This window comes from Homalodisca vitripennis, chromosome 5 (genome assembly GCF_021130785.1).
Source record: "Homalodisca vitripennis isolate AUS2020 chromosome 5, UT_GWSS_2.1, whole genome shotgun sequence".
In the NCBI taxonomy this organism is placed as follows: Eukaryota; Metazoa; Arthropoda; class Insecta; order Hemiptera; family Cicadellidae; genus Homalodisca; species Homalodisca vitripennis.
In genome coordinates, this window is record NC_060211.1 from 80,050,460 (window position 1) to 80,075,219 (window position 24,760).

At 34.4% G+C, this 24,760-nt stretch overlaps 1 protein-coding gene across 1 annotated transcript in view; it reads left to right on the forward strand.

Annotated features, from left to right (window-relative positions):
• Positions 1-23,610, forward strand: part of LOC124362420 — a 30,736-nt gene extending 7,126 nt beyond the window's left edge. Inside the window, exons 2-3 of the mRNA XM_046816900.1 lie at positions 20,897-21,133; positions 23,029-23,610. Coding sequence (XP_046672856.1) covers positions 20,897-21,133; positions 23,029-23,240 — 449 coding nt within the window. The 3' untranslated portion in view covers positions 23,241-23,610. The remainder of the gene's footprint in view (positions 1-20,896; positions 21,134-23,028) is intronic.
• Positions 23,611-24,760: the final 1,150 nt, after the last annotated feature.

Consider the following 24,760-nt stretch of genomic DNA (forward strand, 5'->3'; position numbering starts at 1 on the left):
AGAATAGATAAATGATACAATCTGTTAACTAGTTATTATTTAATAACAAACAAACATTATATCTTGTGCGCTCAATTACGATTATAACAAGCAGATCACTGTTTCAGAACGTTTTGTTGCAGACACACTACTCATATATCAAGGTCTACGATAACAGAGTAAGCGAGTATTTAGTGTCCAGCAGAAATCCAACAATTTAGTATTGTGTTGAACTCCAGCAGTTACCCTACAATATAGTGTCGTGTTACAATCCAGCAAAGAAATCTATTATGTAGTGTCATGTTATACTTCAGCAGAAATCCTACGGTGTAGGGTCGTGTTATATTTTGACAGTTATCCTACAATGTAGTGTCACATTTAAAGCCTAAAATGAAGTGCCGTGTGCGTGTGGTAATCAGCAGGTACCCTGTAATATAGTCGTGTTACAATCCAGCAGCTATTGTTCAATGTAATGTCGTGTTATATTCCAGCAGTTATAGTATAATGTAGTGTCGTGTTATACCCCACCATAATGCTTACTAGGTAGGGTCGTATTTCAAAAAAATCTCGTAACATTTTTCAATTTCAATTTGTCGTGTTATATTCCAGCAGTTATCGTATAATGTAGTATCGTGTTATACCCCACCATAATGCTTACTAGGTAGGGTCGTATTTCAAAAAAACCTCGTAACATTTTTCAATTTCAATTTGTCGTGTTATATTCGAGCAGTTACCGTATAATGTAGTATCGTGTTATACCCCACCATAATGCTTACTAGGTAGGGTCGTATTTCAAAAAAACCTCGTAACATTTTTCAATTTCAATTTGTCGTGTTATATTCCAGCATTTATCGTACAATGTAGTGTCATGTTATACCCCACCATAATGCTTACTAGATAGGGTCGTATTTCAAAAAAACTTCGTAACATTTTTCAATTTCAATTTGTCGTGTTATATTCCAGCAGTTATCGTACAATGTAGTGTCATGTTATACCCCACCATAATGCTTACTAGATAGGGTCGTATTTCAAAAAAACTTCGTAACATTTTTCAATTTCAATTTGTCGTGTTATATTCCAGCAGTTATCGTATAATGTAGTATCGTGTTATACCCCACCATAATGCTTACTAGATAGGGTCGTATTTCAAAAAAACTTCGTAACATTTTTCAATTTCAATTTGTCGTGTTATATTCCAGCAGTTATCGTACAATGTAGTGTCATGTAAATCCCCACCATAAATCTTACTAGATAATGTCATATGTACGAAATAAGGTCGTGTATAAGCTGAATCAATTCGGTGCCGTGTTATACAGATGGTCTTGGCTATTTTCGTTCCAGACGCTCTATTCCATCATTCAGCTGTTACTGACGGAATCCGTAAGTTTTCTATCATCCAGATTATTTGGTATTCTGGTAACCTTTCTAATTCAATTATTGCAGATTTTTAAATATCATGTCGGTTGAAGGCAAAGCACATATTTTCCTTGCGTTTTAATTTAAAGGCGATTTGAATTTTTTCCTTGTACGATTTTGTTGCATAATTTCATCGTCTTCCATATATTTTCGTATATTTTGGTGACAAATCGTACATTTGAGAATGGATAATATAGTACATAATATATATATATATATATATATATATATATAATGTACTTATTTTATAATATATATATATATATATATATATATATATATATATATAAAATATATACTTATGGAAGCTATATTACTTTGATGTACCGTCGATAGTAATACGCAGCTGGAAGTACTGACAAGTAGTTACTATTCAAGTACTGGCTGCAAGTGACTAAATAGTACACAGTAGTTTGTACCTATCATTCATTACTAATAAAAGCCAGTCACTAATACCAACTCCAATGTTATTTTTCTTTCTGGGATGAGACCTTCGAAACCAATGCTTGCATCGTCAGATGATTCCAAAAATTAATATTTACATAGTTTTTATTATAATTAATATTTTTTTACAATATGGCGTTAATACACGGATTTTGGAATATATATTTGAGCCGGTATAAAAATTCCAACGACACTATAGTTTTTTAATAAATTGTGTAGAAAATATAATGGAATTTTCAATAGAAATTTTTTCATAATTAATTGAAATATTGAAAAGGAGTTGTTAACTGGTTTTAGCCAATTTAATTTTTAATTGCTCCAAGAGTCTTCAATAGCATTACTAATGTTGATTCAACCAACAACTCAACTTACTTCGCTGGTATTTAACTCTTATAAGGAAATTAATAAAGAAAACATTTTTGTTGACAATTTTGTTATTCCCTTATCTCAGGTCGGCACCGATTAATATTGTTAAACTTAATCTTGTCCTATTTAAAGCTGACTGCAGCTGGCGCCAAGGTGTTTGCAACTGCGCCAAAACACTCAGTGTGCAGCCGCAGTGAAGGTAGACTATATTGAAGCTTGACAGTTATTGTAAATACTTTAAAACTCATTGAACGTTCTGTGGCTTAATATGTCACTATTTCAATAAGCAGTAAAAGGAGTTTTAAGTTCCAAGTTTATGCGACTCCTTTCTGGATTAAGGATGAGTGAACTTTTCAAAAAAATTCAACGTTGAAGGTGTTCTCAAACAAAATAAATGACATTGCATAAACGTTGATGAGTAGTTACCGAATAAACCTTAGCACTTGTGTTTTCTCTGCCACACATAAGAATAGTTTATTCACACAATATAACTCAAAGGTTTTCTGTGCAAGTCAAATCATCACTATCAAAAGTAATTATAAAAAAGCAACTGTTTACAATAGAGCACACAATTTAAAGGTAAAAAACAATAAATTCTTGTAACAATTTTAAGTTATTCCTACTACAAAAAAAAATCGGTCTAATCAAGACATGGGTATCACGAGAGCCTCGCGGAACCTGTAGAAAGCCTTCCCGATCAAGTAAGCCTTTAAATAATTACACTTATATTTGTTTGAATTTTGATTACATTTCCAAGAAAATTGTAGAGTTTGGGACAAAACAATTGAGTTTTTGAAAACGTTGAGTCTGAAACGGTATGAAATCAGGTAATTCGTATGCCGTGTGTCATTATTATGATTTAAATGTAGGGACAGATTTTTATTTTGAATAAAAAACATTGTCGAATGAAAAATGAGAAGGGAGGACAAGGTAAGGATCCCACTAGATCAGAAACGCTCTCTACAGCTCTCATCTGGTCTCATTCCCCGGACGACCCTCAACGCCTCTTTTGAAAAGTGGAATACTCTATTAAAATTGACGACACTAGAAAATCCCCAAAATAAAAAAAAATTAACCCGGTTTAAGAACTTGTTCTGAGGCAAATGTAGAAAGGCGCCTTATTTATTTTATTAAAGGAATTATTTTATTTACCGGTGTGACAACAGTAGATGTGCTTATTTGCTCACGAATTTTCCTTTGATCTTAATACAATCGCAATACTAACTCCTATCAACTTCTGCGAAGACTAACTTCCTACTAGCAAGTCACGGAGTTAACTCCACAAGAATCATGACCGCCACAATAATAGCCGGTTTCAACATCACGCTAAACCGACATTTGTTAGTGTTCAAGTTCTAACCTAATTTACGAAAGAACTTAGAACTACATTATTCTTTCTTACTGATAAATAAAATAACTATAATGCAAATTTTATTGAAGTGTTTAAAACGCTTCGAACTGGCTTTTGATAACTTTGATAATCGTGCAGTTCAAGGCCGAAGGCCAATGGACGGTACTCGTACTGCAATGGACCAGTCAGCTATTTCCGTTACAGTGCGATTTATTTTTAACATGTACATCCATTCGGCCGTCCTATAAAACAGTTTTAGTCCCAGCATGTTTGTGTTTATACCAGATTGAGTTATTGCACACGTCATGGATAAACTTTTGATTTTACGCTCATTTAAAATTAACTATTTAATCTGAAAGAATGACACGATTACTTCAATACGGTTGCTGCTTATATATTTCTAAAATCAAAAAAGTACCGTTTTGCATCTTATTAAATTATTTTCTTCGTATGGAGGAAATAGATTTGAAATTGCTTTATAACAAGGAACGTTCTGGTGGAAAGTGCAAGTTTTAACTGCCAGTAAGCTTACTACTCTTCTTGTGCAGATAAAAGACGATTTCCCGCGAAATATTAAGTCGGAATGTTTACAATCTAAACCCCCTCTTGAAGACTAAGGTTCAAATGAAATTTTGACAAAGATAAATAAATTTAACCCCTATTCACCCATCCGTAATACACCTATAGTAGAAGTAAAAAAACAAGTTTTTTACACAAGTATATGTAATAATAATAGGCGGTTGCCGAAAAAACACCCACAGGTAAGTGTATACACTTTTATTGTACCCGTAAAATATGAACAAAGAAGAAAACGCTTGCACTATTATTGTCTGAGCTCAAGTCAAAAAAAATGATATTTTGCCCAACCCCGATTTTCTGTAAAAAAGGACAAAAATACAAAAAGCGCCGAATCAGAATGCAAGAAAACTGAAGCACGCCGTCCACCTATGGGCTCGGGTAACCCCCACACAACCATCACATGTCTTTGAAGTTGAGTGAATCAGGTCTAAATAATTGTGATAAGCTTCATAAAGATCATCTCCTAATCTAATCTTTTCTCCTTTGTTTATGTTTGTGTACTGTGAAGTACAAAAACCTTTAGCGCAAAACACAAAAGATTATGAAAAAGAAAATTATGAATAGATTTATTTTGCATCTGAACCGGTTAAACTTGTATTTCAAAGCGTGAGAATCATTTTATACAGATCAGAAATCAATACGACCATATCGATGACGTTATGATTAGCCAAGAGGCAGTATGATATGACCGTGCTAGTGCCTTATAGGTTTTTTTATTTACTACTGTCCAGGTGATAACGTTGGGGTTTAATACAACACTTATTTTTTCTGATTTTGGTTAATTTGATTTCACTACTTCTCAGTTCATTTCAATTTGTTACTCAGTTTCATATATCAAAAGAAGCGCAACTAACAGTGACGAACAGTTATTTAATCGTGGTTTGGTGAGGACAGTATATTACTTGTGGAGCTTCCATTTCTTTATGTTTTTCTGAAGGTCCAATAATACTACCGATTACTAACATCTAAATTTTCCTGTTCACGCCACGTCGAAATGTTTGACGCGTTGTGAACGTGACAAGTAGGAAGGTAGTAAGCTACACCGGCCGTGTAGGCCTTCAAGATCAGAATACTGATTACAAATACTATTTCGTTTTAAACAATTATGCAGTCACTTGAGGTTCAAAATATAGGATTCAGCTTAAAAATCCTTAATAAGATTACGAATAAGATAAAAAAACTATTAATATACTAAAAGAACTAAACGTAGGTGTACTATTATCGATAAATCAGCGTTAAGTTTTAAACTACTCTTTATTGTTATACGAAAAAACTAGTCACGTGATGTATAGTGTAATATTACCTATTTTTCAAAGATTGGTGGAATTAAACGTTCAAAAGCCTGTACTATTTTCGTGAAATAAGCAGGTTTGAGGTCTATATGTGGTAACGTTGAAAATGAAAGAAACCTACCATGCGACATTATGTTTTAATATTTTCTTTTTTCGAAAACTATAGGTGCAACAGCAAATAAAATTCCTGTCAACATTTTGATGCACGACTTGACAAAAGTTTATAGATTCGTGTTACTTCAAAATTAACGTCACTACGTGTTTACATATTTTTACGTTTTTTGCAAGCTTAAACTCGTATATTTGTATCTGAAAAAGCGAGAAGATGTCAGTTATCGAAACGTCGTGTTTCAGTTGTCATAACGTAGAATGATGTCAAATGATCGTAATCCTATTAATGTCATCTTCAATAATGAACTTCAGTCATTGATTTTCGTTGTTAGAGAATCGCCAACCATAGGTTATGAAGTATTATTGATTTTTTTTAGTACTTAAAGAATGTTTTCTAATTCAAAGGTTGGTGTAAGATATCGATTAACAAAATAGAGGACTCGACTACTCGATTGTCAAAACTGATTGATCGTTGTCAGAACACAGCTGTCTGCTGACAGTATCGATGTCGGGGGCTTGTCAGTAGCCTAGCTCTCGTGTTCTAATTATTCAGTTATTCATCTCTCATGTCACGTCATCGCTCACCACAGTGTCAATCATCCCTGTGAGTCATACATCACGAGTCATTATCTTGCGTTGCAGCGTGATGTTCAAACCGCAATGTTCTCTGGAAAGTTATTTTTCTACTGAAACACAAACATTATGATGCCTTTTTAATAACATTTAAAAGCCTTGTGTGAAATGATCCTCCACAATATGTCATGCCAACTTTGCAAACTGCGATTTCAACCCACTTTTAAATTGTACATGATTATTTTATACAAAACGTTTTGGTAATTCCATTAACTGTTGAATTTCGAAGGAGAATTGCGTTTTTCGGAATTTAATTTATAAATAATGCAGTTTGGAGTAAAGATTTTTCGTTGTAAGTAATGTTCCTCTAAGAGACAAATATCACTTTCCGTATGGAATAAAATTCATTCCTGGTTTTGTAAGTAGTAACTTACTTGTAGGCTTCAGCAGTTGGGCCATTTTCCCGTGTCCTTAAACTACTTAAAAACAAAACCAGGCGTTGTAGAAGTAGAGAATTAACTCCAAGACATCTTGAATCCACTTCTGTCGCACAGTGCAACACAGAAAAGGATCGCGCTGTAAACAGATATCACTGTGTGAGTTTTTTGTTGTATGATTTCTGTGTTTTGGGAGTCCTCTCCTATCAGTTAGAGTACTAAGAACTGCGAGTCGAATTAGTTACTCCACAATGATAAAGAACTGTCTCTGTCGTAGAGAATATAAAACACAGAAGCGTCACTGAGAGAACATTCACAGCATAATCTATAAACTACAATTTACAGAATGTGGCGCAGCACTAGCCAACTCTGTTGACTGGCCCTAGCTACCAGACGTCTAGGTTTGGGTTGTGTTTGGCCACTTAATTGCACAACATTATTAAGAGCATATTGCATATAATTGTTCATAATTTTCTAAATCTTTAAAGCACATCTGCCTGTGTGTAGGCTATTGTTGCCAAAATGTAAGACGCGAATAATTCTCATACTTAAACGCACCTGAGAGTGGTATAATACTTGATCTTATCGTGACTCACAATTTATTAGTTGATGAAAACGGAATGAGTATAGAAACTGTGATATTTCTTTGTGGTTCATTACTCATAATTATTCTTCTGTTCACAAACGCTAATTTTTCTTTGAAGAAACTTATCCAGTAAATAAAATCTATATAGTTATATGTGGTATGTGGATTTATTATTATTTTTCTACATTTTAATTATTTAAGCATTTACATTGAACGATTTACCTCATTGTACATTTTCTGAACCCTAGTGCTAAAGTAAAATAGCATTATTTTAATAGCCATACTTAAATACTACGGCGTATTTAACCATCATGTGACCATTAAAAACTGCAGTAGGCGCATTTTGTAATTTTAAACTTTTGGCTTTCTAAAAATATTGTACAAAAATACTCACTTAATTCATTTCTAAATGTCATATAAGTGTACTTGTAATTTAAAATTAAATCATTCATTTATAATATAAAATGTTACATTATTTTGTAGTGTACAGTAGATGGGTTTACTTTGACTACAGACGGGTAGTTTAGTGGTTGGCCAGCTCGCCAGCCGCCATCTTGTAATCTTGTTATACCCCATTTGTGAGAGTGCCGGCAGGTAATGACCTGCCTGGCTCAGATGGGGTGTGGTTTTTATAATAACACTCCTACCATTTTTCTGCCGTCGTTAACTTTGATGTGCTCAGTGGTGGCACGAACATTACATATCCTGAATTAATCCAAAAAGAAATCGTAATGTGATTAATTACGGTCCTTTTGGGTATCGACTAATTACACTAACCTACCTAATAAAAATTGATTATTATATAAACATCCGTACCGTATTATTTTATGAGAATTTGGAATATAAATGAGATCCTGAGCCTTTTTTGTAAAAAAGTACATAATAAATACAGCAACTGCAGTTAAGATGTAAATCTGGTTTTAAGTAAGAACTTCTGGTCTTGCCTAGGGTACAATTTTAGACTTAATAATTACTCCAAATATAATCCAACCTTGGACGCTCACTGACGTTAGTAATTAGGACCAGCCAACAGAATGGGCTAGTGTGTAGCTAGATCTCCTCAATGGTAGTACATGTCTGGTCGAGACTTCTTTTGCGTTTTCTGTGTATATAATTCTATAATATAGTTCTATATAATAATTCACATGTTTGCTGAAGGTGGCTTTCTAAAGCGAAACATAAATATCTTGAGAATTAAATTGTGTCACCGGAACACCGGTAAGGAACCGTTTAAACCGGAAACTTATATGACCGCTTATACCTAGAAATTAACAATTAATCTTAAATGTAAACTGTCGAAGGGAAGAGCATATACACAACAAACGATGCAATCAAATAAGAATTGTCTATTAATACAATGCCTTTTATTTATACACCGATTGATTTTCTTTTGTTGTAATTTATTTAGCCATCTAGTAAATCTTATATTTCGACATCTCAGTTTACAGTTACAGTTTACACGTACGCTTTTCTCGTGTGGAATACGTTTTCTCGTTAACTATTACAATTAGAAACATCAATAAAGAACGAAATTCTAAGCCATAAGATTGCAGGAAGGCATAAATGACTCCTTTATATTCTGGCTGAGTAGGTCAAATCGACTTCCGATCGATACCTTCCATCGATTGTTGACATGGTTGTCATTGTTGCGGTTATGTTGCAGTCGGTCGTTTGTTAACTTCATGCCTCAGTGATGGCCTCGACCTGCCAAACTGTCACCACTCACTTGTTCTTGAAGCTGATTTCAACCTCTGCAATAACCGGTCTTTGAACCTCAAGTATGACTCGAGTTTTAGATTTGAAAATTCAAATACAGATCTGCATGTTCTGGCATTTTTATATAACTTGGAGACTGGTGTCGGAAGCCGCAGGGGGAAATGTTTTGATAAGAATTAAGTTGAGCGTTTTAGTTCAGTTATAACAAGAAGAGAGGGTTAGTCGGCACTATTTAGGTCATACTAACTCTATAAAAGTGGATGTGCAAGTTCTGCTCCTGTCTTTTCCAGTCACGGCCTCATATTTAGACTTGAAAACCCCTCAACGCTAGAGGGCCCACCTATTTTATGCTTTTAGCCAAACATCTCGACATTTCGGATGTTGATGTGCCGTTACAGGGCATCCATTTTTGTTTACCAAATATTGATATAAGTGACAACGGGGGTTTCTCTACCCAGCGTTTGGTTTTCTTGAAGATAAAAACCAGCTAAAAGTGTACCCTTCAGTAGTTCTATTCAGCATTATAGCGTGTTTAATTTATCCTTTCTTGAAAACGAAATTGAAAAATGTTATGTTGTGATTAGTAATATTGTACGTTCTTCATTTTGAAACATCCTTTATAAAAATCAAGACGGGAGTCAGTGCCATTCTATAAGAGCATTCTAGAAAGTGTGCCTGAGTTAAACAAAAAAATGTCTTGAAAGTTTTTTCTTACATTGAGTAATAAGCAAAACAGGTTCCTAACTTCAAATTATTAAAATATTTCGATCCTCACTAATTCCCCGCTTTTCTGTCTTTTTCTTAAAGTATTACTTAAGTATAACTTACAGTTTATGGTGCATGTCAGTTAGTGTGATGGTCGTTTGGCTTATTGAGCGTTAAAAGTGAAAAACAACAAAATATTTTACAAATTTCTCAACATCTATCATTTTAACGCCTTTATAACAAATTACACGAACAGTATACAAAATAATTGAGAGTCGTGAAACATTGCTTTCAAAAAGATAACAAGATGAGAGAATTGTTTATCTCTCATTTTTTGATATCAGACAAAAAAGTCTGTGAATATGATTTTTCTGTGTAAAAGAATTTAATATAATCTACTTAACATTTATTTCTGCTTAAACAATAAACTGTAATTGGTTTGTCGTGTTTCATACGTTTTAACAAAACCGACAGGTTTTATCGAACACTTTTTCTATAACGTGCAAGTTTTAATTGTGTTGTTTTTTATATGTATCACTTTTTATACCCTTGGTGTCAGAACTTTAAAATATAGTTTTATAATATAACTATAGTAATTCTGTGTGTTAAATTATGATGCTATACTTAAACGTACTGCTACTGCTGTAGTGTATATGTTATGAATATTCAAAAACACAATAGATATATACAAAAATCAAATTGGGATACGACACGTTTATGGATACCATTTATTTATTTGGATTTAAGGAACTTGCTTACAGAATCTGTTGATTCGGTCCATGGACCTACCTTCTCATAGATAGGGATAAAGCTACTTACGAGTTTAAGATTATTAACAATGTAGTTCCATGTGTTGTACGATGGATATTACGTTTGACTCACCGACATGTATCTCGAAGAACAAGTATTCCCAACAAAAATATTTGAGAGCCCATAAATGCCCGCCATTATAATATTTTTTTCTAAGTTTCTGGTACCTAAATAATTAAGAATATTTAAAAACAATGATGAGTGAACCTTGAAGTTAGTCGTGAATGTTAACAGTAGTGAGGTGTGTTCCTGAAGTGTATTACGTACGACACATGTTTACCGACAATTTCCACCTGCCTTGACGTATCGTGCAAATGTGTCACGGCATTCCCAACGCTTCGTGTGCAAAGAAACCTGGTAAACAAACAGCTGACTCAGTGTGGGCACATTGTCGCTCAAACGCGGTGACGTAACACTAACCACACACACGTAGGCTGTTGTGTGAATAATTTGCATAACCAGCGTTGAGACAAAGGCGTTCATTACTGCCCACTTGCTCATGTTCGCTTTCTTCCGCCAGTAAAACAACTTTTGTACTTCCACTTTCAGAAACGTACGTTGCAAGAGTCTAACTTTAAGATCACAAAGTATGAAAGGAATTACGGATACGGTTTGGAATTGTTTTCACGATTGCAAGTGAAGTGTGATTTCGAATTGTAAATAAGGTCTCTTAAGTACCTTCCAGGACAAATATTTTACCATAGAAGATTTTTTTTATTGTTACCGAATAAAGTATCCTATATTTATTTGTGTTTGACCGGCTTCATTTACTTTACAGTTTTGGTCATTGACACTTGTACAATAAATAAGAACTACGCTAGTCTTGGCAATGCAATTAAAGGTCGTTAGGTTCTGGAAGGTGAATTTTTTTAATTGAAGTGTAAATAATATAATGTATAAAAATTAACAGGTTGTAAAACACCACAAGATTTAAAAGATTTCATTACAAATTTTGTTTTTTTTTTTACTCATAACTAGGTTTTGGGATGTGTATACGCCATCGGTATTATATTATTATAATCGAGTTCGTAATACACTTTAAGGTCGATAGAGCAACTTTTTGAAGTGCCATTAACAGCTGAGAAAAAACAGTCCTATTTTTATAACTGAACCTTATGAATTTGAAGGTACTCCGCAGATAATAAAATCAATTCCAACACTTTGCCAATTTTACGTGTACGGAAAACTACTGAAATACCTCACATCTGTTGTAATAATTACCGTAAACAAAATATGTACGTGCATTTCGTTCGTCTGTTAAGCAGACAAGACGTACATCAAACAGACAGTATGTGAACATAGCTACGTCAGCGGGGACAGCTGGTAGTCAGCAGAGATATGGCAACACTGTCACAACTGTAAACGGGCTTTTTCGTGCAGTATATACAGGCATAATACAGTAAACATGACAGTTAAGTAAGTTTAGGAATGGCATGATCTTCATGCATCAAGCTATTTTTTTGTAATATTAATTACAAATGGCATTCACAGATTTTATACTCCTCGTATAATCCAAAGTTAACCTTTTTACTCATATAGCACGATCACTGATAACTGTTTGTTTTGTGTCCTTAAGAAACTCGTACAGACATGCAAACAGTTTTTTTTATTTCTTAATGTCAATAAATAGTTTTATTTATTAGCCTTACAAAACTGCCTTTTGTTTAAAAATCATCTTTTTGCTCGAATGGAAGTAGACGATCAAGGAAACAAGGGTCATACGCTGAAAATATTTATACACTTCTCTACAAACATGCAAAATGTAATACATTTTGTGTAACTTGTTTTTAAGATGCCATCTGGTAACATGTATTAACAACCTCATCTAGAGTTCAAAGATAAGGTAAGATCGCGATAGAGAGAGACCTTTGTCCTCCTTCGATTCAGCTTTATCTTCAGTATACTATCTTGCTACATACATTGCCATAGTTTACCTTACATCAACAATTTAGTTTATCCAGGTAAAAAAGATAAACCGGACATCAATATTATATACAATATACATTTGTTCAATATTATACATTTCGGCTCCCAGATCAGCTACTACCTTATATTTGAAAGAACTAATCACAATTATGATTTACAGCAAAACAGTATGAAAGTAATTCATATTTTCTACTGTTAAGATTTCAATTAGTGACTATTACCAGACAGTAGCAATATATAGTATTTACGTAAATGCCCATTGGTACGGAAAAGACGATCAGTGACTCATTTCACTTTGGGCTGAACGTAGAACGTAAGTCAAATAATTAGTTTTTACGAATTCCGTCTTAGTAAAGCCTTATCGAAAACATTAACAATTTCTGCGAAACTCTCATGGTATTTGATATGCCCACATAACCAGGCGTATAAAGCGTTGATTTATTGTTATTATAACTGCAGCTGATAAGAAATGTTACTGCTTCATTAAAAGTATCAATCCATCTTATATATGTATACTTTTGCTATCTTGTCCGTTCTTAATGTTTGTAGACGTTATTAAACATAAATATTTTGTCATGCAATTTTAAAGAATTAACTTTTCTTAGTTAGGTTGTAATTAAATGCGATAGTTTTCCAGTGTACAAATAACTGAGTCAGTTGACATATTCTTATAATTCAGTTTATTTTTCGACTTAGACTTTATACTGAACTTTAGTTAATAATTATTTAAATTAAATAATTACCATTTTCATACTGGTAGGCAACGCGTTCTTATTTGGGGATGGTAATTTCCGGTTATATTTGCAGTTTTTGACAAACCATATGGGCAAATTAAAACAATGTACCATATTTTGTTTATGATGGGTTGGATATTATTATAAGATACAATTCATGTTGTTGCCAAGGAATTGACCATGCAGTCACAAAGTTTTCACATTCAAAGACTTGTCTACAAAACAACAATAGCAAGAATAGCAAGCACTCTATTCTATTTTCGCCTCAGACTCAAGTAACGATATTTTGGGATCAGTCAATAAATCAATCAGTGACTCAATTGTGTCAGAAAATTACCTAAACTCTAACCTTGTATTTGCGTATTGATTGGTGTTACAAGACAGTGCAGAGTCACCTGCCAATCACTTAGATGCTTCATTTGTTTGCTTTATTTAATCACTGCTTTTTAATTAGATGTTCTTTTGGAGTTTAATGTCCTTATTATTAAGTATACCTTTGCACAGTTTCGCTCAGTTTCTCCAAAAGAGAAACTTCTTGAATGATAAACACAGCAAAAACACTAGATAATAATGTTTACCGAAAACTGTGTACGTGGTTTGTTAAACTTCCATCAAGATCTAATATATTCCTGAAAAGTTGACTATTGTACTAAATAAAATATCTTCTACTCGGTACAATAAACAATTTATTATTATTATTCAATTTATTCTTCCTTAAACGTGTACATTATAAGTTTAATCTTCTAAATTTTACAAAATCCTAATGTAAAATATTTTAGACGTTATTACTATTGAGAAACCCATGAGAGTTTCGTGAAGTCACTATCCAATCATAAGATGGTAAATAATACATATTGTTATATACAATAATATTATATGTTGCAGTTTAGATCAAATTTAGAAATACTCGTAGTTCAACAGTTACAAAGTGATTTCTTGTTGTTATCAATAATTTTATACAATACAACGGAATATTTGGTTTTAAATCACTACAACAGTATTTAGAAATAAAAAATAATTCGATTATTAACAAAACATTTACTGCCGAAACAAAATATCGTAAAACAGTATTTTGAATGATATTACTCCCAGGCAAGCATGACTGTGGTTAGTTTCTCTCATTTAGAAACGTTGCATAAACTCGTTTTGGAGTTTGGGAACTATTTGACATTGGAAAGGTATGTTTCAGAAACATGATCACTATCCATAATTTAGAGAGGTATTGTGTCACCATAACGCTGCTCTACAGCTGAATCTATTTTCTCACATTTATGTTGGTTTTTTCCAAGGTTTTCGTAAAATCTAGTTCTTTCTATTTGGTGACCTGAAATCATAACGAGAATTTCTCACCAATTGGAACCAATAGAGAAGGTTCCTTCCTCAAAAGAGGCGTCAATTGACTGTAACAATTGAGGTAAGCGTCGGAACATCCGTCGGGCTTGAATACTGTTCCCATATTGCGTCGTAGAATGGCTATTATACATGACATTTTCTATGGACGCTTTTTTAGCTAATATAATAAGTAGGCCTATTTCCATTCGTTAATATTAACATACTGCACATGTTTGGGCATTTTCATTCAATACTACCGTAATACAAATATCAGTTTGTGACTTCACATTAAATTTCGAACGTGGCAAATTAGATTGTTTGGTCTCTGGAATCTGATATAATCAAGTATTCTTGATGAGTGTGTAGACTACACATTGCACTCACGCTCATTTTTGAAAATTTACATTGTTGACAACAATAAATAATGTTGAGTTTGTGTTTAAGTTTGACGTCTTATGAGAAAACAAATTTTAAAAATTGCGAATCTAAAGAGAACCGAATAACAAACAAGAACTGCTGTGCTAGAACATTAATAATAAAATGTACCATGAAAAGCTTATCTGCTATTTTCCTATGTGAATAGACTAAAGCAGCATAGTGTGTTAGACTCGTCACTACGTCAATTGCATTGTTCAGGTTGGCGTGTGTAGGTAATGTGATTTTATTTCTAGAATACTTCTGGAGATCGCTAACCAGGGGTGGTTGCAATGGGTACGAACGAAGAACTTTCTAGATATATTCTACGAGGGCATCCTTGTCTTGTTGAAATCTGTGACGATTTGAAAGTATGATTTTGTTTATTCTTTGTATAGTAGGATTTTCTAGACGTTTGTATCTATTGTATCTACCATCTTAATGTAGTAAAATATTTTTTCACCAGTATCGTAATTGCAGCCATAGGGCCTGACATACTCTGGCAAAAAGCACTAGTCCGGCATGAATAGTAATTCTTTTATCTTTCTTCTATAGGACACAAAGTTCTAATCGACGCGACTTCTATATAAAAGTTACGTCGATCAAATTTTGCAGAAGTCAGGCTTTAAAGATGCCGTTAATTTTTGAGTGCATTAAATATTATAGTTCTTTGTAATAAGTTAACCCGAAAATAAATGTAATGTGGTGCAACATATATGGTTATATTTTACATATTATTTTATATTCCTTGGATAATTGAGGAAATAAATTTAAAAGTTAAAAGAGGAATTTAAATGTTGGGAATGTTGCAACAACAAATATCCTTCTTTCTCTTAATAGCAAACTATAATAGCTAGAAGGAGTAGAGAGATTACTAAAAGAACTTTGGATAAATAAGGAAATCCATTAAAAGCTAAAAGAGGAATTTAAAATGTTGAAAATGTTGCAACAATAAACATCCTTTTTTTCTTAATAGCAAACTATATAGGCTAGAAGGAGTAGAGAGATTACTAGAAGAACCTTGGATAATTGAGGAAATCGATTAAAAAGGTAAAAGAGGAATTTAAAATGTTGAGAATGTTGCAACAACAAATATTCTTTTTTTCTTAATAGCAAACTATATAGGCAATAATGAGTAGAGAGATTATGCAACTAGAAGAAACTTTGATAGTTGAGGAAATACCTTAACAAGCTAAAAGAAGAATTTGAAATGTTGAGAATGTTGCAACAACAAACACCCTTTCTTTTTCTTAATAGCAAACTGTAAAGGCTAGAAGGAGTAGAGAGATTACTAGAAGAACCTTGGATAATTGAGGAAATCAATTAAAAAGCTAAAAAAGAAATTTTAAATGTTGGGAATTTTGCACAACAAATATTCTTCTTTCTCCTGACAGCGAACTGTAAAAGCTAGAAGAGGTGCTGTCTCAAGGTTGATCATACATCTAGACGGCGGGTGCAGATGGCAATATGCTACTCAGTATGGTTTGTCTCGTATTCGAATCACCGAAACCTTGGCTACATGAAAGGATGCCATTGAAATCTGAGTCGTGTCGTGTGAAGCCATGAATGCTCTGGACACAGACGCGAGCTGAGCTGATGGTCGCAGCTGTGGGTCGAGAGTGCCTGTCTGATGACGTCACGACCTGGCCCTGAGGTGACGTCATTTAATGGCCCGGCCACTGCCACCGGCGCAAATGGCTTTGTCTGTGACCTGCACGGAATACTGCGAGCTGCCGCGAGGAACCGCTCTGGCCACATTTGTAAGAGATTACAGTTCGGAAAGTTGAGGATGATTTCATCACTTCACTCGGTCACGTCATTCTAAAATTAGGTTCCCTGGACCTCTTCCTGAAGTGGTTCCAACAGAGTTCTCCGACGCCGCCTAACCTATGTTATTAGTTTTATATAAGTTGTTGAAAACATCTTAAGGCGTTCAACTGGATGATTCATCATTGACTCTGAAAACGTGCCGAAGACGTCTGAATTGTTTTCAGGTCCATTACAGTTTAGCCGAAGTTAAATCAAATCACATTTTCTTTAACTGGCTTTTTAATCGGTTTGAGAAGCAAAGTGGTATTCACAAATCTTGTTTATGTAAAAATACGATACTTTTTTGTGAGCGTTGAAAACTCCTTTTCTATAATCATCTACAATTAATATTGGTAAAACTTCAAAAATTTGTCCCTTTTGTCAAATTCTAAATGCACATAAATTGTTGATTTTTATCAAAATTAGATAGCCTACAACTTGCAATCTGAATAGATAAAATAAGCTTCGAAATTTTAACTCCAGTTAAATTTATAGTGCTGTACAGGACAACTGTATCAAATTAAAAATAAAGAATTTAATACCACGAAAAGAAATAAACTTGGCTAATTACTAAGCGACCTGCATGATCACACTTCAATGCCAACCCACACCAAGACGTCTCCCTGTAGTAAGTAGGAGTACTCGATAGGATTCCCTAGTGTTCATCTACGTTCAGTTATGAGTAGTACTAGGTCTGGCCGTGAAATCGTCCGTGGAAAGTTATTCCATTGTCAATTTGTATTTCACCGACTATTTATAGAAATATCATTTGATTAAGTTTTGATTTCGTTTATTTTAAATGTGATAAAAATAAATATTGATAAATCGCTCATAAAAATATAATCTATTTTTAAATTCGTTAGATGTTACACTTGCAGTGACTGGGGAAATAAATAGGAATAGGGACTTACAAGAATAGACAGGACAATGTGCAATTCCTTAATGTCTTTAAACTTTAAAGATATATATTTAATATTATATCTAAGACAGGATATGGAGAAGAGTTTTGACACACCTCTTCCAGTCGAGTGAATTTTTATTCAAAATTCAAGGTCACAATGCTATCTGCCAAATACAGATTGCTAGCTTAGCAGTTTCGTTCTGGATATAGAAACTGATTTTGTATAGTATGGAATCAGGAAATGTATTAGGATATCATGGAGGCTTTTGCCTATTTTTAAAATAAAATTATTACCTTATGCAATATATTCAACGCCCAAACTTCATGAAATGTTTTAATTTTAAAATATTTTTCGATAAGTATATTGCTGAGTTTGGCAATCCATAAGTTTATGTAGTTACTTGTTTATTTTAATAACTCAAAATTTCGTCACGTTTTGTTATTTATTAACCTTAGTGATTACCGTAAAGTACTAGTTACCGTGGTTATCTTTACGGTAATCGTGTTTCTTCCACCTCGTAATCTATCCTACAAGACGTATACGAAGGCACAGAACTGTAAAACTCAAATAGGCGTTTGTAATCTAATAGGACATTGAGGGACGAAGTGAAAAGATACTGGAGCCACCAGTAATATAATTGTTAGTGGCGGGTAGGCAGAGTATCGATTGAGCGTCGCGGCGCTGTAGGGCGGCGTCCCTGTGACGACTTGTCCCGACACACCCTCCCTATCGACGTCCCGACTTCCTGTCTCTCTTTCTCTCATCCCCCGTGATAGCTCAGTCGATCGCTTACTTAGGGAACGTCAACCTATTTTGAAAACATCAGAATTCTATCGTAATATCGATCAATCAATCGGTATCTATCAATTGGAAATGATAGTAGAAATTAATATGTCTGCATCTGAGGTGAGTTAATTTTTAATATATTCAAACACAATTACTTATTATTTTGAATTTGAGAAGATTGCCTGAGTGATTACACAATACTATGTGGATGTCTTGTTCTGATACAATTTCACATTGTCCCCTCTGATAAATCATGTATATCATCAAGTGACACCAAAAAAGTCCTTTCAGTAATAGCCAATCGCAGAGTAACACATGGTTGCCACATAATATGAAAACAATATTTGGACACAATTAGAATATAAGGTTTAAGTGCTCAACTTAGCTAAGCTCGAGCGGTGTTTTGGCGAACACAGGACAGTGTATTTCATTCGTTTTATTTTAATCTTGCTCGATAGTATAGAACTTTTACAGCTCTAAAGCATTGCTAACTCATTTAAATGTTGATATATTTTACTTTCGTTAGCTATCTTACAATCCCTGGTGGGAACTGGAAAAAATACATCATGATAGTTATGACAACGCCCATGTAAGCCAGAGTCCTTGGGCATCATACTAAAGTTTAGTGAAGGTTGATTACCAGTTTCCTTAGTTACAACTTCATGTACCGGCTGACCAGTTCCAAGTTTGTTATTTTTATAGCGATGAAGCAATTGACAGTTTCTCTGATAAGGGTGCTTTCACAAAGAAAACTGATTACAAGCGCTTGTTGGCAAGTGCTTGCAAGCTCCAACCGGCGCGGCGTGAGAAAAGTCTACATTATATCAAGCGTGTGCGTTCACAGACAAGGCCTGTCTCTTCTAGCAAGCGCTTGCTACAAGTTCTGACAAGCATGCAAGAACGTTTTGTACTTGTTTTCCGGCTCTTGTTGACAAAACCAGTCAGAGACAAACAACTTTGCAGTATGATGTCGATGAACTGATAACTCAAGTCTTTAGAAGAGGGGCTATATGGGACAAACGCCTCAAACTACATCGTAATAGAGTTCAAAAGAGTAAAGAGAGATCAAAAAGAAGTAAACTACACACTGTGGCGAGAGTCAAACGAGTGAGACGTGATGACTATACGGCTTCAATATAGGGTGTTTCAAAACTCCCTTCGACTATTTTTAAGGTATTGTCCCTGGGAACTTTATTATTGCTCAAAAATCTCTTTTTCAATCCTACAGCCACCATTTTGTTTGAGTTTTTAATCCAAATACCACTTCATTTATGAACTTGAGATGTTGCAAATATATGGATTTAGTTAGTCCTAGAGACAATACCTTAAAACACTCTACAGGTAATTTGAAACACTCTGTATACTATTAGATGTGTTATATTGTATAACTACTTGTAAGATATATTCTAGAAATAAATGTTTTGATAAGTATTTATTACAAAAATCAAAGACACTATAAACTCACCTCAAACAAATAACTAGTCGTACTTCGGCATTGATAGTTACCTATGTCAATTTCCCCAAAACTTTACAGAAACGCTTTCAATTTTTTGGAGGATGTAACTAAACGTGGTTAACACCATTCTCATATACCTCACTTTGTCAAATTTTAATTGAGGAAATAGATGGTGGTATTCCACAAACCTACCTCTTCCGCGCTTAATTGCTTGAACACCGACTTTCCTTCTACGAATTTTTAATTCGACATTTTCAAGTAAAAATAACTCTTCATCACTTGATGAAGACAATGTCTCAACGAGAGCTGAGAAAACACTAAGCTTGAAATGCAAGCGTTTGTAGTGTACACACAACATTCTCAAGCGCTTGGAGCAAGCGCTGAAAATAAGTACTTGTAACCAGCTTTCTTTGTGAACGCACCCTTATGGAGCTTTCTGATTTTACTTTAAAAAACACACAAATAACTGTTATTTTCTTTGATATATTGATATATTATGTCGCTTGTTTAGCATTACGACTATCCTTAAGAGTAGTTTATAACATGATTTTATGGATGGTAAATAAAAAGTCTCCAAAGGAATTATTTGTGTATTGACTCTTCATAATGGTTAAAGAGTCTTCAACATCATAGTAAAATGTGACTTGTATGAAATAAGTCATACTCTTTGCTAATGCAAGTTCTATATTTATTCCTTTTTGTCGTACCCAAGTACTTAGACATAATCTGTTGCTCAATGTCAATTCTACATGGTTCTTATATTGTGTGTTTACATTTGTTAGAGATTTTTTCAAAATATTTATGAATGAAATTCTATGACTGTTAAAAGTGAAAACCACGCGTTATTTTCAACGAAGTCTTGTCGAAGTGCCAAATATAAGAATGTTGTTTGGCTACTTTTTTTTTTTTTTCTTTTATACTCTTTGCCTATATTCTACTAAAATCGGACACTCAGGCTTTAAATTCTAGTTGGTATTGGCTATGCCTCCCAGCTAGGAAACAACTTGGCAACACCGCATGATGCTTATTGGCTAGTTGAAGAACACGTTATCGAGAGGCTCCTCCTTTAATGGACTTCTTTACTGCCGCGTTCTGTAATAATACTTGTGTTTATCACATTATGGTATTGTACAGTACATTCCCCACCTTAACCGAGGACCCCGATGTTGCAGGAGATGCCCTCAAGTGCCACTCCTGCACCTCCATGACAGACCCCAAGTGCGGAGACCCCATCGACAGCAGCGTGGGTCTCACCGAGTGTACCCCAGACTTCATGAAGGACGCCACCAAATTGCTACAGGGTGCTGCAGACGCCATCTCCGGGCTCGCTGGCAAATTGGGAATCGACACCAACCTCGATGTGCCCGACGCTAATGCTGCCTTCGCCTGCGTCAAGGCCGTCAGACAAGGTCAGTGTTCCAGTAAAAGAAAATTGTTTAACGAAAATAAAACGATAGTTCAGGAGCTGGGCCCAAACTTGTATTGTATAAGCCCACTCATGAGTATTTCGTGGAATCAGTAGTAGAATCTTTCTTAAGAAAGTAATCGAACATAAAATCAAATCAAAATCAAATTGATTTCTAATCTTACAAAAACGCATAAGTCCTACACTAGCCACAGAGGCTTGCGCGGGGTGGCAGTCTATTCCTTGTCGATGAACACGCATGGAGTTATAGAAATTATTACATTGATCACAATAACAAAATGTTATAAATATTATAACCGTACCTTAAAACTAAAATAAAAATAAACTACAGTGATTATTGGCTACAGATCTCTTGAATTCATTCCACAAATAATTTATAATCTAATGATATTTTATCAACCCCTATCAAACAAACAAAATAAGGCATAACGTTATTTTATTTGAGAATTAAGTATAATTCTATTCATAATTTGGGTTATTTTAGAGATACTAAGTATAATTGCGAGACGGCCATAGCAAAGCAGTAGAGCAGTTTGGTTATGTGTAGTATAATAAGTAACTGGTAGAAATATTAGTTTATAAAATAAATGGGATCATAAATATTCAGCGCCGACCTCCAGCAGCCAGACAGACAAGAAGTTTGTATGCGACCAGCGGGACTTGTAATTCTATTATTTGTTGCAAAATACCTCTGAGGAAGAAATATGCAATACAATAGGGAATGCAATAGTTATACGATTTTACTACTTTGGGAGCCTGCATGCCTACGCTGACTACATTCCTTGGTCTTTCATATCAAACTTCCACCATGTTCAACAAAATGTCTGTACATATTTTTTTTCTGTTTTTATTTCTTTAAGATATTTTACTTGAGACTCTTAATTGTTTTACTAAGAAGTTGTTCCCAAGTCTCGTAAATAATCGTTTTTCACAAATTCAAGTCACGCCGCTAGAGCAATTTCAAATACTCTCTTTTCTAATGAATGACCCATCCTAGTATGCTGTGGTTGATACAAATATACGACAAAATATTAACAATCAAATATTTGATTTGGCTTCTTCTTGGTGCGTTGGTGAATAAATAACGATGGGTTTTTTGTGAAAATATGAAGTTAATTAACCGTGAAAGTACAATCGTTAGAATAGAATAGAATAGCTTTATTTCTCTCAAAACATCACTAATTACATTTTATGAATATGTAAAATAAATGAACTTAAAATATAACACAAATATTTTCTAAGTTATGTGAAGAGAGAGCCCTCACATGGGCTAAGCCTGTGTGTGAGGGCTGAGTTGAAATCAATAAATATATAAAATACAAATAAACAAAAGTTACTGAACTTGAATACAAAATAAATTAAAATTAATAATTCATTACTATAGATTAGAGTGTGTCTCAACCGAATATAGTATTTAATACAATCAAGGAAAGAAATATTGAAATTGATCAATATAGACTAATTGTACATACTCTAAGCAATATTGGATTGACTCACACACTCATTTATTCTCCTAATACCCCTCCCCCTTGCAAACACTCATTCAAATACACACGCACGCACGCACACACACACACACACACACGCACACACACACACACACACACACACACACACACACACACACACACACCACTCGTGCAATACTAACTAAATTCCTTTTTTTTATTTATCCTTTGTATAGAACCCCACACATGCTAGCACACTCACGCATAGTATCATCATATTCGTTATCATCATCGTTATCATCATACAGCATGTTCAGACATCACAGCTATCACTAACACAGGTTCTACCATATGAGTGTACGACGGAGATCTTGTGATTCTCTAAGAGCTCGAAAGTTCTTGAGCTTAATGAAGTCTTTGATTTTTTCAGAGGGTGACAAAAAGGCCGTTATCAGAGGTTGCAGCGTGCCCAGTAACAGCAACTTCGACATGTGCGCCAAGTTGAAGGCTCAAGGTGGAGGCGTCGTCACCTTCTGTGAGACCTGCACCTCCGACGGCTGTAACGGAGCCTCCGGAGTCTCGCCCAACTCCCTGCTGGCACTCCTGGTCGTGGCAGTGACTGCTCTGCTGGTGCGGCTGTAAACCTTCACTTGGTGTTATCGTAGGTTGTAGAAGCTATCTGCTGAAATTTGGTTCCGTGACATTCCGGAAATCGTGCTTGCAAAACACAATTACAGTACAAACGTGGCGAGATTATTTTCTACTCCAGGTTTACAGTTCCATTATCGTCGCACCTCGAAGCTATGATCACCAGATATATTTTGTATATATTTGCATTACTATGAGAAGTTTAATATTTTTGTTCAGGATTTCAATAAACACATTATTGGTGTATTTTTATGGAGACTGTGTAAGAATGTTCTATGACATTTTGTCTGTTTATTAGTATTTTAGGATAGTTATGACATCATAATTGTATTTTGTTTTGCAATAAATGATAGTTTGTAAATAAGTTGGAAAGTTACTTCACCTTTGTCAGTTCTGTTTTTGTTGTTTTTACATGCATGTGTTCATGTATGGTTAATTCTACATATGGTTAATTCATTAATAACATTGAATGAATTTGTGACTCTGAAGTGAATATTAAATTATGAAATTTACTTAGACGAGAAGACACTATCAAACAACTCGTCTAACTGTCGAAAAGAAACTTGCCTTTTCCTCGTGGAAAAGTTCCGTTCCATCTCACTTTATCAGGCTTCAAAAATCGTCACCTGCAAAAGAACCACCTGTGTCGCCTAGAAATGAAGAACCCTAAAACACAACTACACGTTTTCAACTTTTTTTCGTAATCGAATAATCGTTAACGAAATTTTCACCTTCGCATCTCAGTCTGTAGTGACGGATAATTTTATTAAACTATTGGGACAAGGCCAGAATAACTTGGAACAAGTTGGAAAATTAAATACGCCCATCACCTTGGTAAGCGGTAGGAGATTATTCGCATTCCTATTCGTCTCTCTGCACCAAGCTCTCATTATTGCTGTAGCCAATTTTGGGATAGTAAACTTTACGGTCGTCTACAATATTTTTAGGTTAGGTGAAACATTTATACCACTGACCCAAAATGAAAGAAATACCATAATTGTACTATGGATGTAAAACAGATTCATGAGCGAGCTTCGATATGATTTTGTCTAGTCCAAGATGAAAGTGCTTTCAAAGTAAATTTGAGAATTGTGAACAACCAAAAACTGTTCGTTATTACTTCTTAAACACTTCAAGGAATCTACATTTGGTTTGATAATGATAATGGTTATTCGTGAATCATTACCTTATCTGACGATATTTTAACGATATTCTAATTTACAAGCAGTGTATCTATATATTTTACGATACCTAGTTTTTCGTCTAAACACCAAATCTACAAGGTTTGGAATACCGTTAAATAATAAATCGTACGTACGCTGGCTCTCAGACGCATTTACTCGTATAAACTCATCAAACGAAGCTCCACAGACTAAACACTTCGAAGACGACACTTAACGTCTAAGGCTAAATATTTATTTCAGAGCACCGACGTGCGCGTACCATGCTGAAGTGGGCTGTATCAATAGCTATCATGGTTAATGGTTTGAACTTTTATGAGCTGAAATTCTAGA